This window comes from Rattus norvegicus, chromosome X, assembly GCF_036323735.1.
Source record: "Rattus norvegicus strain BN/NHsdMcwi chromosome X, GRCr8, whole genome shotgun sequence".
Lineage (NCBI taxonomy): Eukaryota > Metazoa > Chordata > Mammalia > Rodentia > Muridae > Rattus > Rattus norvegicus.
The window spans coordinates 70,132,048-70,149,743 of NC_086039.1; the positions used below are offsets into that span (position 1 = coordinate 70,132,048).

General features: G+C 38.0%; 1 protein-coding gene, 1 long non-coding RNA gene, 1 other non-coding gene and 1 pseudogene across 3 annotated transcripts in view; 3 read left to right on the forward strand and 1 right to left on the reverse strand.

The window, feature by feature from the left end:
• Tex11 (testis expressed 11) overlaps positions 1 to 17,696 on the reverse strand; it is a 263,533-nt gene that overhangs the window by 159,036 nt on the left and 86,801 nt on the right. Inside the window, exon 9 of the mRNA XM_008773302.4 lies at positions 17,511 to 17,596. Within this exon, the coding sequence (XP_008771524.1) occupies positions 17,511 to 17,596 (86 nt within the window). The remainder of the gene's footprint in view (positions 1 to 17,510; positions 17,597 to 17,696) is intronic.
• On the forward strand, positions 169 to 1,130 carry LOC134484076 (uncharacterized). Its single transcript, XR_010061424.1, has 2 exons — positions 169 to 339; positions 505 to 1,130. It is a non-coding gene; the product is annotated as an uncharacterized LOC134484076 (long non-coding RNA).
• Positions 15,880 to 15,941, forward strand: LOC120099433 (U7 small nuclear RNA). Its single transcript, XR_005498617.1, has one exon. It is a non-coding gene; the product is annotated as a U7 small nuclear RNA (small nuclear RNA).
• Positions 15,954 to 16,021, forward strand: LOC120099438 (U7 small nuclear RNA; annotated as a pseudogene).

Sequence of the window (17,696 nt, forward strand, 5' to 3'; positions counted from 1 at the left end):
TGAGAGGTTCTACCAGCACCTGACCAATACAGATGCAGATTCTAACAGCCAACCATCTGAATGAGCCTGGGGACCCTAATGAAAGAGCTGGGGGAAAGATTGAAGGATCTGAAGGGGATTGTGACCTCATAGAAAGAACAATATCAACTGGACCACCCAGAGCTTCCAGGGACTAAACCACCAACCAAAGAGTATACATGGAGGGAACCATATATACATATGTAGATACATATGTAGCAGAGACTGACCTTATCTCAAATCAATGAGAGGGGAGGCCCTTGGTCCTTTGGAGGCTTGATTCCCCCTGCATAGGAGAACGCTAGAGTGGTGAAGGAGTGGGTGAGATAGTGGAGGAGCACTGTCATAGAGGCAAAAGGGAGGAGGGAAAAAAGGGATGGGTTTGGGGGTTGTGGAGGGGTAACTGGGAAGGGGGATAATCATTTAAAATATAAACGGATAAAATGATTAATAAAAATAAGAGAAAGCTTTCTCTTCTGGTCCTAGGCACTGCGGGAGCCATGGCTTACCGTGCAGACATGGCCAAGTCCAAGAACCACACCACACAGAACCAGTCCCACAAATGGTACAGAAATGGCATCAAGAAACCCTAGTCACAAAGATACGAATCTCTTAAGGGGGTTGACTCCAAGTTCCTGAGGAACATGCGCTTTGCCAAGAAGCACAACAAGGCCTGAAGAAGATGCAGGCCAACAATGCAAAGGCAGTGAGTGCACCCGTAGAGGCCATCAAGGCCCTTGTGAAGTCTCAGGCCATCAAGCCCAAGATGCCAAAGGACCCCAGCCACAAACTCGGCCATCTGGCTTTTACCCTCACCCCAAGCTTGGGAAGAAGATTCAAAGCTACATGGCCAAGGGTCGTAGGCTCTGTCAACCAAAGCCCAAGGCAACAAGGTAGAGGCCACAGCTCCAGCTAAGGCCCCGGCTTCAGTTCCAGCTCAGGCTCCCAAGGTGCCCAGGCCCCTGTGAGGTCCCCATAGTAAAGGCTCCTGCCAGTGTGAAGACAGATGGACTGCTGTGACACACCTACCTACACACTATGTGCAAATGGCCAGTGTCCTGTGCTGTTTTTACAAATAAACTTGAGACAAGATCAATAAATAAATAAATAAATACTTCAAACAGTGAAAAACAAAATTTGAACATGTCATCCTTGTGATGGCTTGAATGAAATTGTTCCCCCATAGACTCATATATGTTTGAAAATTTGTTTCCTTGGTGGTGGAGTTTCTCAGAAGGATTAGGAGGTATGGGTTTGTTGGAGGAAAATGTCAATGGGGATGGGCTTTGAGGTTTCAAAAGCAATTCCAAGTGAGATCCCTACTTGCAGATAAAGATGTTCTCAGATATTACTACAGCACCACACCTACCTGCCTGCTGCCATGTCTCTCACCATGATGGCAGTAGGATCTAATCCCCTGATACTGAGAAAACTAAACTACTTCTACTATAAACTATTTCTATTATTAGTTGCCTTGAGCACGGTGTCTTTTCTGAGCAGTAGTAAACTGACTAAGACAGAAGTTGGTACCAAGGAGTGACAAGGCCTGATTCTGGTGTTTTGTGGAGGAATGGGAAAGCTTTTGATACTTTGGCTTAGGAAAATACTAAGGATGGCTTAATGGACAATTCTGATAAAAGCTTGACAGACTGTAGTGCCGAGAACAATGTGGACTGTGGAGAACCAGCTGAAGAGGTTCCAGTGGGAAAGAATATTAGCGACTGAGCTAGAGAACATTCTTGGGCTATTCTGCTATTTTCCTACATTCTTGCCAACATTTATTACCATTCTTCTTGTTCGTTTGTTTCACTGTTTTATGTTAGCCACTTTTACTGATATGATGGAATCTCAGAGTACTTGTAATTCTCATTTCCCTGATGGATAAGGATACCAAACACTAAAATGTTTGTTGGCTACCTGTATGTTTTGTTTTGTTTTTGGAAACTCAGTTAATTTCATGGGCTAACTTAACACTTAATATATTTTATTTGAATTCTTCGTGTATTCTAGATATTAACCTTTTATAAGATGAATAGCAAACACATCTTCATATTCATAGCCTATGTTTTTCACTCTGATAATTTCTTTTGTTATGAGGAATTTTCAAATTGTAGGCATCTTTCATATATTTGCATCCTGACGCAGCCTGCCCACATTTCACTCTACTAATGTCAGGCCCTGAGTTAAAGCGGCTGAGTCACTTTTAATTTATTTTCTGTACAAGAAGATGGACATGGATCTCATTTCATTATTTTTAGTTAGTGTCAGTTTTTGCAAGTATAATTTACTGATAAGCTGTATATTTCTTACACCTCTGTTACAATCCAGGTGTACGTGCCTGTGCATTTGCCTCTAGGTCCTCTACGGCAGTGGTTCTCAACCTTCCTAATGCTGCAACCCTTTAGTATGGGCCCTCTTATGGTAGTTTGTAAGAATGGCCCCATAGGCACATATATTTGAGTGTTTAGTCATAAGGGAGTGACACTACTTTGAAGGGATTAAGAGTTGTGACCTTAAAGATGCCCCAACATATAACAAAGACACGTGCTCCACTATGTTCATCGCAGCCTTATTTATAATAACCAGAAGCTGGAAAGAACCCAGATGCCCTTCAACAGAGGAATGGATACAGAAAATGTGGTACATCCACACAGTGGAATATTACTCAGCTATCAAAAACAATGACTTTATGAAATTCATAGGCAAATGGATGGAACTGGAAAATATCATCCTGAGTGAGGTAACCCAATCACAGAAAAACACACATGGTATGCACTCATTGATAAGTGGCTATTAGCCCAAATGCTTGAATTACCCTAGATGCACAGAACACATGAAACTCAAGACAGATGATCAAAATGCGAATGCTTCACTCCTTCTTTAAAAGGGGAACAAGAATACCCTTGGGAGGGAATAGGGAGGCAAAGTTTAGAACAGAGGCTGAAGGAACACTCATTCAGAGCCTGCCCCACATGTGGCCCATACATATACAGCTACCCAATTAGACAAGATGGATGAAGCAAAGAAGTGCAGGCAGACAGGAGCCGGATGTAGATCTCTCCTGAGAGACACAGCCAGAATACAGCAAATACATAGGCGAATGCCAGCAGCAAACCACTGAACTAAGAACAGGACCCCCGTTGAAGGAATCAGAGAAAGAACTGGAAGAGCTTGAAGGGGCTCGAGACCCCATATGAACAACAATGCCAAGCAAGCAGAGCTTCCAGGGACTAAGCCACCACCCAAAGACTATACATGGACTGACCCTGGACTCTGACCTCATAGGTAGCAATGAATAGCCTAGTAAGAGCACCAGTGGAAGGGGAAGCCCTTGGTCCTGCCAAGACTGAACCCCCAGTGAACGTGATTGTTGGGGGTAGGGTGGTAATGGGGGGAGGATGGGGAGGGGAACACTCATCTAGAAGGGGAGGGGGAGGGATTAGGGGGATGTTGGCCCGGAAACCGGGAAAGGGAATAACAATCGAAATGTAAATAAGAAATACTCAAGTTAATAAAGAAAAAAATGCAAAAAAAAAAGGTGTGAACTTGTTGGGGTAGGTGTGGCCTTTTGAAGGTAGTGTCGTTCTGGCAAGATGAACTTTGAGGTTTAAGAAGCTCAAACCAGGCTTAGTGGTTATTTTACCTCCTGCTGCATACATAACAGGAGGTAACACTGTCAGCTACTTCTCCAACATCTTGTCTGCCTACATGCCACCATGCTCCCTGCCATGATGACAATGGCCTAAACCTCTGAAACTGTAAGCAAGCCCCAATAAAATGCTTTCTTTCATAAGAGTTACAGTGACCATGGTATCTCTTCACAGTAATATAACACTGACTAAGACAGCTCTGAAGAGTGTAATGATGAAGTATGGTTACACTGGTGAATTTCAAATCACTGATGATCACAAGACTGGGGAAATTACTGTGAACTCCACAGGCAGCTTCACCAGTCCACTTCCATCCCAGTCTGGTTTCATTGTACTGACAACCTCAAAGAGCAGCATGGACCATTATCATCAAAATGAACATATATATATGTTCATATATATATATATATATATGAAAACTCTGAAGACGTTTTTTAGAGATGCAAAACACATACAAATAAACCCCTCTGGGGCTGGAGAGACGGCTCAGCAATTGTGAGGATGGACTGTTCTTTCAGAGGACCCAGGTTCAATTCCCAGCACCAACATGGCAGCTCATTAACTGTCTGTAATTCCAGGATCTGACACCCTTGACTCTCTCACACAGATATACATGCATGCAAAACATTAAATAAATAAATGTTTAAAATTTTTTTTAAAAAATAAAGCCTCAGTGGAGGTTAAAGACAGAGGAACTTCAGATTACTTTCTCTGTTTAATTGGACCAGATTCCTTGCCCAGAGAGTGGTCCAACCCAAAACTAAGATTGGTCTTCTTACCTCAATTAATGTACAGGCATGAACAGAGGCCCATCTCCTAGGAGGTTATAGATTATATCAAGTCAAAAATTAACACTAACCATCACAGAGAAATGGGGTAGGGCAGTAAGGAAAAGAGATGAGTAAGGACAAAGTAAAATACAATTTATCACTCTATATGCTTATTTATATAAATAAAAAACAAAAAAGATAGTAAAAGAGAGAAATCACAAAGGAGAGAAATCACAAGACATATAGGAAAGAACAAAGAAAACATCTACCAATACTAATAGTAATTTAATATATATTGATTAAATAATACAGTAAAATCTCAGAGATGCTCACATTACATTAAAAAACAAAATCCAACTACATATTATCTGTAAATTCCACAAAAATTTCAAAACCACAGAGGTTGAAAGTAAATGGATAGAAAAAATGTTCCAAACAACCATATGAATCTTTGAGTGATTGTACTAATATGAGACAAACTTCAAAAAAACACAAAGAAGAATATTTTATAGCCAGGCATGATGGTACACGTCTGTTATTTCAACACTTGGGGGAGTGAGGCAAAAAGATCAGTTCAAGGTCATCCTCTACTATATAGTTTTATTCTATTATCTAATTTATTTATATTTAATGGACACCATGTATTACATGACACCATGTTTCAAAAAAATAGAACAAAATAAAGGAGAGATATTTTATAGTAAATATATGCCACAAAAATACCTGAAAAAATCTGACAAAAGGGAAGGGAAATGTACCTTACTCAGTATTAATTGGGATCTTCAATACTCTTCTTTCCATAGTGGCTAGAAGTAAGTATAATTTACAACATATATAGGACACTTAACAACACTGTAAACCTACTAAACTCAAAAAGCCATTTATAACACAGGCCACCAACATTCTTTTCAAATGAACACAGAAGGTATGTCAGAACAGAATATAGGCTGACCACACAAAATCACATTAGACTTAAGAGAACTGTAGTCAATATGAAATTAAGTTTAAGACTACAAAATGAAATTCTGTGATTAGTAAATGTAAAAATTAAACAACATACAAATGAAAAACCAGTGGTTCAATTAATAAAATTAGGAGAGGAATTAGAAAAATACATTGAGTTGATTAGAAAAAACATAACTTATGGGATAGAGCTATAGCAATGCTTTCAGGAAGCATAAAGATGGAAACCTCAATGTTTAAAAAGAATAGAGGCATCAAATCAACATTCCAAACAATCTATCCAAGGACAAGTGAGAAAGAGAAGCATCTAAAGTAAGTACAGGAGTCATGAGGATTAGCATAGAAATGAAAGAAAAAACTAAAAAACAATGGAGATAATTAAGAAACACAAGATCTGGTGCTTTCAAAAGATCAAATACATGGGGCAAAGCTGTTAACATTATTGAAAAGAAAAATGAGAAAGAGGTTTTAAATTATTAAAATCAGAAATGAAGGAACAGACACTATTGACACTTGGAGAAAGATTATCCCTAGAAAATTAAAGTTCTACCACGTGAGCTATGCACCCTGAAACAAATATCTCACTCTGAGAACACTTCTATTTCCTGATCGATGCAGAATTGAAGCTGTCTGGATCATTCATTTGCAAATATTTTATAAGCAAGCAAAGAATTTTTCAAAAAAATCTTGCAAGAAAATACCAAGTAAGAAAATGATTTAAAGTATAACTTAGACAATGTGCTGTCCTGTCAGGACCTAAGAGCTCTACAGAAAATGGTTCCTAAATTCCTAAACTAGACAATTCATAAGATTTCCTCTAGCTCTAAATTAATATGTATATTAAATTAAACTGTTTAAATTATTACTGCGCAATTTGTGTTTCCACTAGATGGTGCTAGTATGTTTCATTTTCTATTAAAATCAGTTTATATATGATTATTTTTAAACTTAATAATTTGACATAATACATAGATAAATCTTTAATATTGTCAACATATTTTTCATTTTCATTTTTTCTTTGAGAATTCATACATGCACACAATATACTTTGATTATAATCACCCCTCACCTTTTCCCAGATCTTTCTCCCATATCTCCTTCCCAAACTTCCCATTTTCACCTTTTGCATGTGTGTGTATGCATATGAAAATGTTAGGTTTCTGTTTTTTCACTTTTCAACCCTCCTTAGTAGCAGTTATTTTGCCACCGTCTCAGCCCTTCCTTTTCCCTACGCTTCCATCTTCTCAAAACCTCACATCATTACTGCCCTTCCCTCTTCATATAGCACATGTTCTACTATGTCCCTCCCAGATTATACTGAAGGAGCTAACACAAACCCAGAAAGACAAACACTGCATGATGTCTCCATAGCATCAAGACTTTAGATTCGTGTATTTAATGTGGAGTAGCAGTAATGGGCCAGTGAACTAGAAAAGCACCACCTAGGGGAGGGTTACCTTGTAAAACAATCCTCAGCACACACATATAAATGATATTGACCATTAGGAGGATATTTTTTCTGACATCTTTGTAATTTCCCCCAGAACACACAGCATTGTGTGTGTGTCTGTGTGTGTGTGTGTGTGTGTGTGTGTGTGTGTGTGTGTGTGTCTGTGTGTTGGGGAGATATATATATATATATCCAAATTCTGAATAACTTAGTTGAAAACAGAAAAAATAAAAATCAACATTAAGAAGCACTTAAAACTGCATAAATTTTATTTGGGCTCATATTAGTGGGCCACTAATTTTGTGCATAGAACACATTTGTATTTTGTATTTTACTTACTTTTTATAATAAGAACTCTAGTATCTCTAGTGGTATACAGTTCATTTTTTTCCAGTAATGCTGAAACTGAAACTCAGGGCCTTAAGCATGCATGACAAGCTCTCTACTACTAAGCCACATATCCAGCCTTTCTAGCATATGTAACACCAATAAAGAACAAGTAATAATAAATAAAAACATCTCAAATGTAAAGAATGTATATATAACAGCTACTTTTAAAACCATTATGAACATTATGTAATTTTGGTCCACTAAAGTACTAAAAGTTTTAAAGTCAGCAATATAATTCTTGTTATTTTGCTTTTAAGTAATTTTATATAAAATTATCTTAATCTTTGACATCTCTTTTTTTAATTTCTACAAGTGAAATTATTTACTCACTCATTCATTCATTCAGCTAGTATTTGTGGTACCACAACTGAGCTAGCATCGAGCTCAGTATGTAGCCCAGGCTTGCCTCAAACTTATGTCAGTTCCCTTGTCTCAGCCTCCCAAATCCTGGGATCAGAAGTATAAGATACCATGCATGTCTTCAAAAAGCTTTTTTTTTTTTATGTGTGTGTCAGACCAGAGAGTCGACTCAGCAGTACTCACTATTAACATTTTCTTTATATTCCATTGGCAGTTTCCCAAAATAGTTATTTAAGCATGTATATCTGTGTGTGCATATATGCGCGCGGGTACGTGTGTGTGTGTGTGTGTGTGTGTGTGTGTGTGTGACACAACTTGTAGGAGTTTGTTCTCTCCTTCTACCATGTAGGTTCTGGGGATGGAACTCAGGTTATCAGGCTTGGTGGCAAGTGCCCTTACTCACTTAGCCATATAACTGCTTATCCCCCAAATAGCTTAAATATGCCTATTAATATACATATACAACTAAATGTAAAATATGCTTAAATAACTATTTTTGGAAAGCTGCCAAAAGAATATAAGTAAAATGTTAACAGTGAGTAACTCAGGTACTGTACTATAGAAAATTAACTTTCCATAATATATAATATATATAACTGCTATAATGAGCAAAAGTAACTTATTTAACCAAGCGAAAAAAGTAAACTTTATTTGACTAGATAAGGGGAAAGAGTAATTGGCATAGTAAAATAAAATCCTCTCCCAGATTTTGTCATAATTAGAAAGCTGAAGGTCTTTCTTAAGTCCAAAACTATAGCCCCACACTTGAAGTCTGTCCCACTGTGAGCATGTATTCAATTCTCTAGGCTCCAGAGATATCCTAGTAAAAGTCACATCCCTGAGGTAAAGACGTATGTCCTGCTCTTACAGCCTCAGCCTGCAGACACAGCCTAGAATGATGCTGGGCCCTGTAAGCCTGGGTTGCAGGGAAGCCTGCATCATACCCAGCTCTAAGCAACTTTCTATTAACTTAAACTCTAGACACATCCTAGCTGGCTATCCCATATTCAGACTTCAAGCCTGCTCCAGCTCCAAGCTGGCCTATATGTTATGAGAGTCCATTGAATTCAATATGTAAATCTTCTTCATTGGAACCTAATACTGTACGATCTCACACAAAAAAACAAGCAGTATTCCAGTCACAGCAGACAAAGATATTGAATGCTTAGATAGCAAAATATGGTTATAAGAACAAAGGAACATGCAACAAATTAAAGCACTAGCCACCAACCCTAAATAAATGGAAATTTACTATAAAGAAATTTCTAAATACTCGTCTTTAAAAAGTCTCAATGATGGGGCTGGAGAGATGGCTCAGCAGTTAAGCACACTGGCTGTTCTTCCAGAGGTCCTGAGTTTAATTTCAGCAACAACATGATGGCTCACATACATCTGTAATGGGATCTGGTGCCCCCTTCTGGCACACGGGTGTACATGCAGATAGAGCACTCAAAAAAGAAAAAGGAAAAAAAAAGTTAAAAAAAAAAAAAAGTCCCAGTGAGTTAAAATGAAAAAAAGACAGGCTGGAGAGATGGCTCAGCGGTTAAGAGCTCTGGCTGCTCTTCCAGACGTCCTGAGTTCAATTCCCAGCATACATGTTGTGGTTCATGACCATCTATAAAAGGATCTGATGTCCTCCTCTGGCATGCAGGTGTACATGCAGCAGAGCACTCATACATAAAATAAATAAAATAAACAAAAAAATTTTAAAAAGAAAAAAGAAAACTAAAGATAATAAGAAACACTACATGAACAAAATGAGTTCGACAAACCCAAATCATATCAAAGAAAAATAAAACAAATCTGAAGCTGAGAAACATCCACAGGAAGTTTAACAGCATATTTTTTAATTTTTTTTTTTGGTTCTTTTTTTCGGAGCTGGGGACCGAAATATTTTTTAATTTTGACTTTAAAAACTTAATTATTAAAAAACTTGAAAATATGGACTAGAACAATGGCTCAGTTAAGAGCAATGATTGCTCTTCCAGGGTTGGTGGCTAGTGCTTTAATTTGTTGCATGTTCCTCTTCAATTCCCAGCAACCACATGGTGGCTCACAACCATCTCTAATGGGATCTCCTCTGGTGTGTCTGAAGACAAATACAGTGTACTTATAATAAACAAACAAGCTGGTTTGTATTTAAATGGAGAAGAGCCTGAGGGAAAAGAGGTCAAAAGAACCTAAGGAGGAAGGTGACCAACAGTCTCAGTTAACCTGGACCCCTGAGATCTCTCAGACACTGGATCACCAACCAGGCAGCATACACCAGCTGAGATGAGGCCCCCCAACACATAAACAGCAGAGGGCGGCCGGGTCTGGGTTCAGTCACGGAAGATGCATCTAACCCTCAAGACACTGGAGCCCCAGGGAGTTTAGAACACTGGTAGGATGGGTGGGGTGGGACATCCTCTTGGAGATGGGGGAGGAGGTATGGGATGAGGAACTGTCAGAGGGCAGATCCAGAAGGGGATAACAAATAGACTGTAAAAAAAAGAGATTAGCAAGTAAAAAAATTAATTTTTTAAAAATATCTGAGTATTGTCAATACCACACACCCCCAAAATTAGAGTGCTTGAGAGTATTTACCTCAGTAATCTTATATTAGATAACTATCATTTTTTATTTTATTCAATAAATTTTGTTTAAAATGTTTAACATTCTGTACACTAAATTTTCTTCAATGAAGATGTATTTTCTTTAGTAATTATAAAGTGTTTAAATCTTAAATAAATTAAAGTACTCCATTATATGATAGTGTCTCCATAAAGAAATTAGAGGGGTTGGGGATTTAGCTCAGTGGTAGAGCGCTTACCTAGCAAGCACAAGGCCCTGGGTTCGGTCCCCAGCTCCGAAAAAAATAAAAGAAAAAAAATTTAAAAAAAAAGAAATTAGAAAGTACACCTGAAAGCTCCAGAAAAAGAAGCAAACACACTGAAGAGGAGTAGAAGGCAGAAAATAATCAAACTCAGGGCTGAAATCAATCAATTACAAACAAAGAAAATTACATACAAAGAATCAACTAAACCAAGAGCTGGTTCTTTAGGGGAAAACAAGATAAACAATCCCTTACCCAAACCAACCAAAAGACAGAGACACAGTCTCCCAATTTAACAAAATCAGAAAAGAACAGGGAGACACAGCCAATGGACACTGAGGGAATTCAAAGAATCCTTAGATCTTACTTCAAAAGCCTGTACTCCACAAAACTAGAAAATCTGGGTGAAATGGACGGTTTTCTGATAGATATCATTTACCAAAGTTAAATCAAGATCAGGTAAACTATTTAACCAGCCCTATAACTCCTAAGGAAACAAAAGGAGTCACTTAAAAAAAAAAAAAAAGGTAGCCTAGGGCCAGATGATTTTAGAACAGAATTCTACCACACTTTCAAAAAAGAGCTAATACCAATATTCCTCAAACTATTCCACAAAATAGACACAGAAAGAACGCTGCCAAACTCATTCTATGAGGCCACTGTCACTCAGATACCTAAAATATGCAAAGACTCAACAAAGAAAGAGAATTTCCGACCAATTTATCTTATGAACATTGATACAAAAGTACTCAGTAAAGTACTCACAAACTGAATCCAAGAACACATAAAAAATATCATCCACCATTATCAAGTAGGCAGGTATAGTTCAATATATAAAAATATATCAATGTAATTGTGAGTTTCCATTGCTGTGAAGAGACAGCATGATCACTGCAAGTCTTATAAAGGACAACATTTATTTGGGGCTGGCTTACAGTTTCAGAGGTTCAGTCCATTATTATCAAAGCAGGAACATGGTAGCATCCAGGCAGGGACGGTAAAGGAGGAACTGAGAGTTCTATATCTTGTTCCAAAGGCAAACAGGAGAAGACTAGATCCCTCAAGGCAAGGTGGAGGGTCTTAAAGCCCACCCTCATAGTAACATACCTCCTCCAACAAGGACAAATCTACTCCAACAAGACAACACATCCTAACAATGCCACTCCCTGGGGCCAGGCTTATTACCACAGTAATCAACATATAAACAAATTGAATGGAAAAAAGATACATGACCAGCTCATTAGGTGATAGAAAAGCCTTTGACAAAATCCAACACCCCTTTATTATAAAAGTTTTACAGAGATTAGGGATACAAGGCACATACCTAAACATGATAAAAGCAATATACAGCAAGCCAATACCCAACTTCAAATTAAATGGAGAGAAACGTAAAGCAATTCCATTAAAATCAAGGACAAAACAAGGCTGCCCATTCTCTCCCTACTTATTCAATATAGTACTCGAAGTCCTAGCCAGAGCAATCAGACAACAAAAGGAGGTCAAAGGGATACATATTGGAAAGGAAGAAGTCAAAATATCACTATTTCAGATGATATGATAGTATACTTAAGTGACCCCAAAAAGTTCCACCAGAGAACTACTAAACATGATAAACAACTTCAGCAAAGTGGCTGAATATAAAATTAACTCAAACAAATCAGTAGCCTTCCTCTACTCAAAAGATAAACAGGCTGAGAAAGAAATTAGGGAAATGACACCCCTCACAACAGCCACAAATAATATAAAATATTTTGGTGTAACTCTAACCAAAAACGTGTAAGATCTATATGACAAGAAGTTCAAGTCTCTGAAGAAAAAATTGAAGGAGCTATCAGAAGATGGAAACATCTTCCATGTTCATGGATTGATAGAATTAAGATATTAAAAATGGCCATCTTACCAAAAGCACTCTACAGATTCAACGGACTTCTCATCAAAATTCCAACACAATCTTTTACATATCTTGAAAGAGCAACTCTCAACTTCATATAGAAAAAGAAAAGACCCAGGATAGCCAAAACGATCATAGATGATAAAAGAACTTTAGGAGGAATCACCATCCCTGACCTCAAGCTGTACTACACAGCATGGTAAAACTGCATGGCATTGGCATTAAAACAGACACAATGATCATGGAATAAAATTGTAGACCCAGAAATAAACCCACATACGTATGGGCATTTGATTTTTAACAAAGAAGGTGAAACCATACAAGGGAAAATGGTGCTGTTCTAATTAGATGTTTGCATGTAGGAGAATTCAAAGAGATCCATATCTTTCACCCTGCATAAAACTCAAGTCCAAATAGACCAAAGACCTCAACATAAAACCAGATACACTAAATCTAATAGAACAGAAAGTGAGGGACAGTCTTGAACTAAGTGGTACAGGAGACAACTTCCTGAACAGAACACTACTGGCTCAGGCACTAAGATCAACAATTGATAAATGGGACCTCATGATACATAAAGGTTCTGTAGGGCAAAGGACATTGTCATTAGGACAAAATGACAGCCTACAGTTTGGAAAGGGTCTTCACTAACCCTACATCTGACAGAGGGTTAATATCCAGAATTTATAAAGAACTCAAGTAGTTAGACACCAACAACCTAAATAACCCAGCCAAAAAAATGGGGTACAGAGGTAAGCCCAGAATTCTCAATAGAGGAAGCTCAAAAGGCCAACAAACACTTAAAGAAGTGTTCAAAGTCCTTAGTCATCAGGGAAATGCAAGTGACTCTAAGGTTCCGTCTTACACCTGTCAGAATGGCTAAGATAAAGTAAACAACTCAAGTGATAGCACATGCTGGCAAGGAGGTGACGCAAGGAGAGCATGCCTCCATTGCTAGTGGGAGTGCAAACTTGTACGATCGCTCTGAAAATCAATCTGATGGTTTCTCAGAAAACTAGGAATATTTCTACCTCAAAACACAGCTATACAACTCCTGGACACATACCCAAATAGGGACACTTGCTCAACTACATTCATAGCAGATTTCCAGAAAATGGAAAGCACTAGATGTCCCTCAACTGAAGAATATATAAAGAAAATGTGATTCATCTACACAATGGAATAATATTCAGCTCTCAAAAAAAAAGATATCATGAATTTTTCAGGCAAATGGATGGAGCTTAAGAATAACACCCTGAGTGGGATAACCCAGACACAAAAGAACATACATAGTATGTACTCACATATAGGTGGATTATTAGCCATATAATACAGGATACCCATGCTACACTCCATAGACCTAACAAAGCTAAACAGGAAGATGGTCCAATCGAGGATACTTGAATCTCACTTAGAAGGGGGTATGAGAGGTGGGCTCATGCTTGGGGAATTCATAGGCTTTACCATGTTCATAACCATACCAAGGCACATAAATTGAAGAAAAATAAGAATAGAATGACACATGCACAGTGCAAACTAGATAGCAACAGCCAGTAAGACTGAGGCATGGTTCTCTAGACGGCTATAGTATGTTCTGAATCTTTATCCAACATGTAGTACTGTTCCTCTCATGACCATTATATACAAGCCCAGAAATCAATGGATGGACAGAAATGGTATTATTCACTGTCACCCCTAGTGACTCACTAGTAAAATTTTACACTCCTAGTCTTACAACCTTATGTTTTGCTGGCTTAAAAGTCTTTGTTGTAAAGTGGGGAGTGGTTTGCCAAGGATACACAACAACCATTTGACTGAATTAGGAACTAAGATTTCCCCCTGGTCAGTTTGTGGCCCTGATGCCTTTGAGTCAACTGGCTTAAAAAAGAGTTACGGTGCCAGCAGGGGCAATTGATTCATGCTGCCACAAAAGAAGTAAAAGAGAGTATGTCTAAACTTCTAGAAATTCTCAAGGCATCTATCTCTTAGTGTTCTGTGATCATATTCTGTAATCAGATGTAAACAGAAAACATTTAATAACCCAACTGAGGCAGGATAAGTGATCCAGACTCCTAAGGAATGTAGGTGTATATCACCTTTCCAGGCAACAAACCAAGTAAGACCTACTGAGAAAAGAGAATGGATAGTAGAAGGTAGTTATAAATACCGGATAAGGCCATGTGGCCAGAAACTAAAATGAGGATTATAATAACCATAAGCATTTCATCTTATTTTGTTAAAAATGTGTCTGTGCATATATATGCACATATATATACATATATTAAGCATATATTTGTATTTTCTCTCCTTTCCCTTTCAAAGTCAAGTTGGCATTATTTAATAATATTTTATTGTTCATTTTGAGATTTTAATTTAATTACATCATTTATCCTACCCTTTCCTCCTTCTAAAACCCCCCCATATACTCCTCCCCACTCTCCTTCAAATTCATGGTCCCTTTTTCCATTGTTATTTCATGAGTGCATGCATGTGCATACCTGCCTCTGTGCGTGCGTGCGTGTGTGTGTTTATAAAATCTGTTCAGTTTTTATAACGTTACTTGTATGTGACATTTTCAGGGCTGGCCCCTTGGCATCTTTACCATTTGTCCTAGTTACTTTTCCACTGCTATGATAAAATACCATTACCAAGACAACCCTGGTTTGTCACACCCCTGGAACAGAGCTAGCAGGATATAGGTCTCTAAGAGTGTTGATGATTGCTCTGGATGAGGGGCTTGTTTGCATAATAATGTACACAATTTACTTTATGCTCCTCCTTTGGGAAATGTTCTCCCTACCAAGATTGTAGGGGACCTGCTCTCCCTGTTAAGGTTAATGACTCCATGATAACTAGAAACACCCTGAGTCCAGGAGGTGAGAATGTGTTTCTCAGCAAAATGGTAAATGCTGTGACCTTAAAGACACAGTCCTTAAGGGTGTGAGAAAGAACTCTGAAAACATGAGTTCAAGAATATACAATTTCTCAACTATGCAAAATATAAGGATGCAATATAAATTGTATGAAAGTCTTCATGGAACTAAAAGAACAGAGACAGATGCACTAATGAGCCAGCTTGTCAGAAAGATATTAAGGAAGGAGATAAAGAGATTAAGAGAGTGATGATCTCAGAGGGAGTCCCACCCAGATAGTTTATTGTTTGTGCTTACAAAGGCAGGCAGATTCCTGAGTTCAAGATCAGCCTGGGACAGAGCGAGTTTAGGTCCAGGTGTGATAGGAATGGTAATCTCAGGATAGGATCCCACCCAGCTAAACTTATTGTGCTTACAAAGGCAAGCAGATCTCTGAATTCATTTGCTGTATTTAAAAACATATGTACTTGGTGTCCTTTTCTAAGAATCAAAGGGCTAAGGTTATAAAATGCTGATTTGTGGGATAATCAAAAAGGAACCTGGAGAAAATGACTGAATCGATATGTAAATAAAAGACTGGGGTTTGGTCTGTCAGAGAGAGCTACCCAGAGAGAACTACTTGGAGAACAAACAGCACTTTTTTAATTTTCCTACCAGGATTTCTGAACTTGATTAGAAAACCCAAAATCTTTCCTACAGTGCTGTTACAGCTCTTTTAGAATTTTTCCAGTAAGATTTCTGACTTTTGTTGGAAAACCCAAGAGCTATTCAGAGAGTTATTACTATTCTTTTAGAAATTTTTCTAGCAGGATTTCTGACTTTGGTTCCTCAGGAACCCCTCTCCAAGCTGAGGCTGGACCTTGACAGTTTCATAAGGTTAGAGTTTAAGAGAGCAGAGAGAAGGGAGAGTTGAAAACTCATATTTGATCCACGAAAACAAGTTAGACAGATCATACTTAGACTCTCATGAGAGTTTTGAAACCTCAAAGCCTGCCCCCAGTGACATCTCCTCCAGCCACAAGCCATATCTCCTACCTTTCCCCAAAAAGTTGCACAAAATGGAGATTAAGTATTAAATGTTAAGACCTTATAGGGTATGTGATACTTTGAATGAAAATAGCTTCCATAGGCTCATATACTTGAATGTTTGGTTCCCAGTCAGTGGATTGCTTAGGAAGAATTAGTAACTGTGGCCTTCTTGAAGGAGGTATATATATCACTGGAGGTTGGCTTTGAGATTTCAATGGTCCATGCCAGGCCCAGTCTCACTCTATATATGTATCTTCTACTTACAGATCAGGAAGTAAGCTCACAGTTACTCTGTTCTTTCATCCCTTCTGACATGCCCCCCACCATGATGATCGTGGACTAACCCTCTAAAATTCTATGCCAGCCCATTAATGCTTTCTTTTATAAGAATTGCCTTGGTCATAGTGTCTCTTTAAAGAAATATAACAGTAACTAAGACAGAGTTGATTTCATTCAAACTACCATACCATTTAATATAACATCAATAAGATCAGTAGTTAAGTGTTGTTAAATCTATATTGTCACATTTAAGTTCTAGAATATTAAGGAACTGGTCAGCCTTCAAGAAAATTTTATGCTTTCACTTATATGTGGGATAATTATATCATATTAGGTAGAATGACCAGCATGCTACGCTCTTCATTTGGAAATCAAACATTACATAAAAATATATGGTTGGGTGTTAGGTTGACAAGAAGTGGACTTGTTAACTTGACTGGATCTATCCCTATTTGGGGATGTGCAAGCATTTCCAGGAAAGATTCATTGAGGGAGGAACAGTCTTCCTGAGAGTGGCCTGCAGTGGCTAACACTCAGATAGTGATGAAGTCCTGGGAAAAAGCATTGCTGCTTGCCTCCTTGCCTTTGCTTCTTGCTAGCGAGTTCGTCTAACTCTGTTGCTGCAACTGTGCTTTGCTGACATCAGAATATGCCTTTATCAGGTTCTACTGTGAACTGAGGACTAGTGACTCCCTTGGGAATCTTCAATGCCTTTGGCACCAGATTGAAACTGATGATGCATTTGGCTTCATGGACTGAACAGCAACCAGGTTCTCTGCCTCTCCAATGTGCAAAGAATCAATAATAGCTATAAGTCATTATAATAAGTCCCCATTATAACATATATACTTTCTATCAGTTCTATTCCTCTGGAGAATTCTGAATAACACATATTAAAAAGGCAAATAAATTTGACATGCTTGCTTTTGAAGTCAGAAAATCTCTAAATGGCCAAAGTACAACACAGTAAATATGAACTGATCTCTAACATAATATTTCTGAATTTTCATTTTTTACATTACCTAAGCCAGAATGAACTCTCTCTGTATTTATTCTGCTTGCTCGATTCTACTCCAAAGTTGTAACAGAGTACATGAAGATATTTTGTCTGTAATACAAAAAACATAAATAAGTAAATAAATAAAGATTCAGTATTTTCTTCAAGTTAAAAAATATCAACAGCTATTCATAGGCTTAAAAACAGCCCA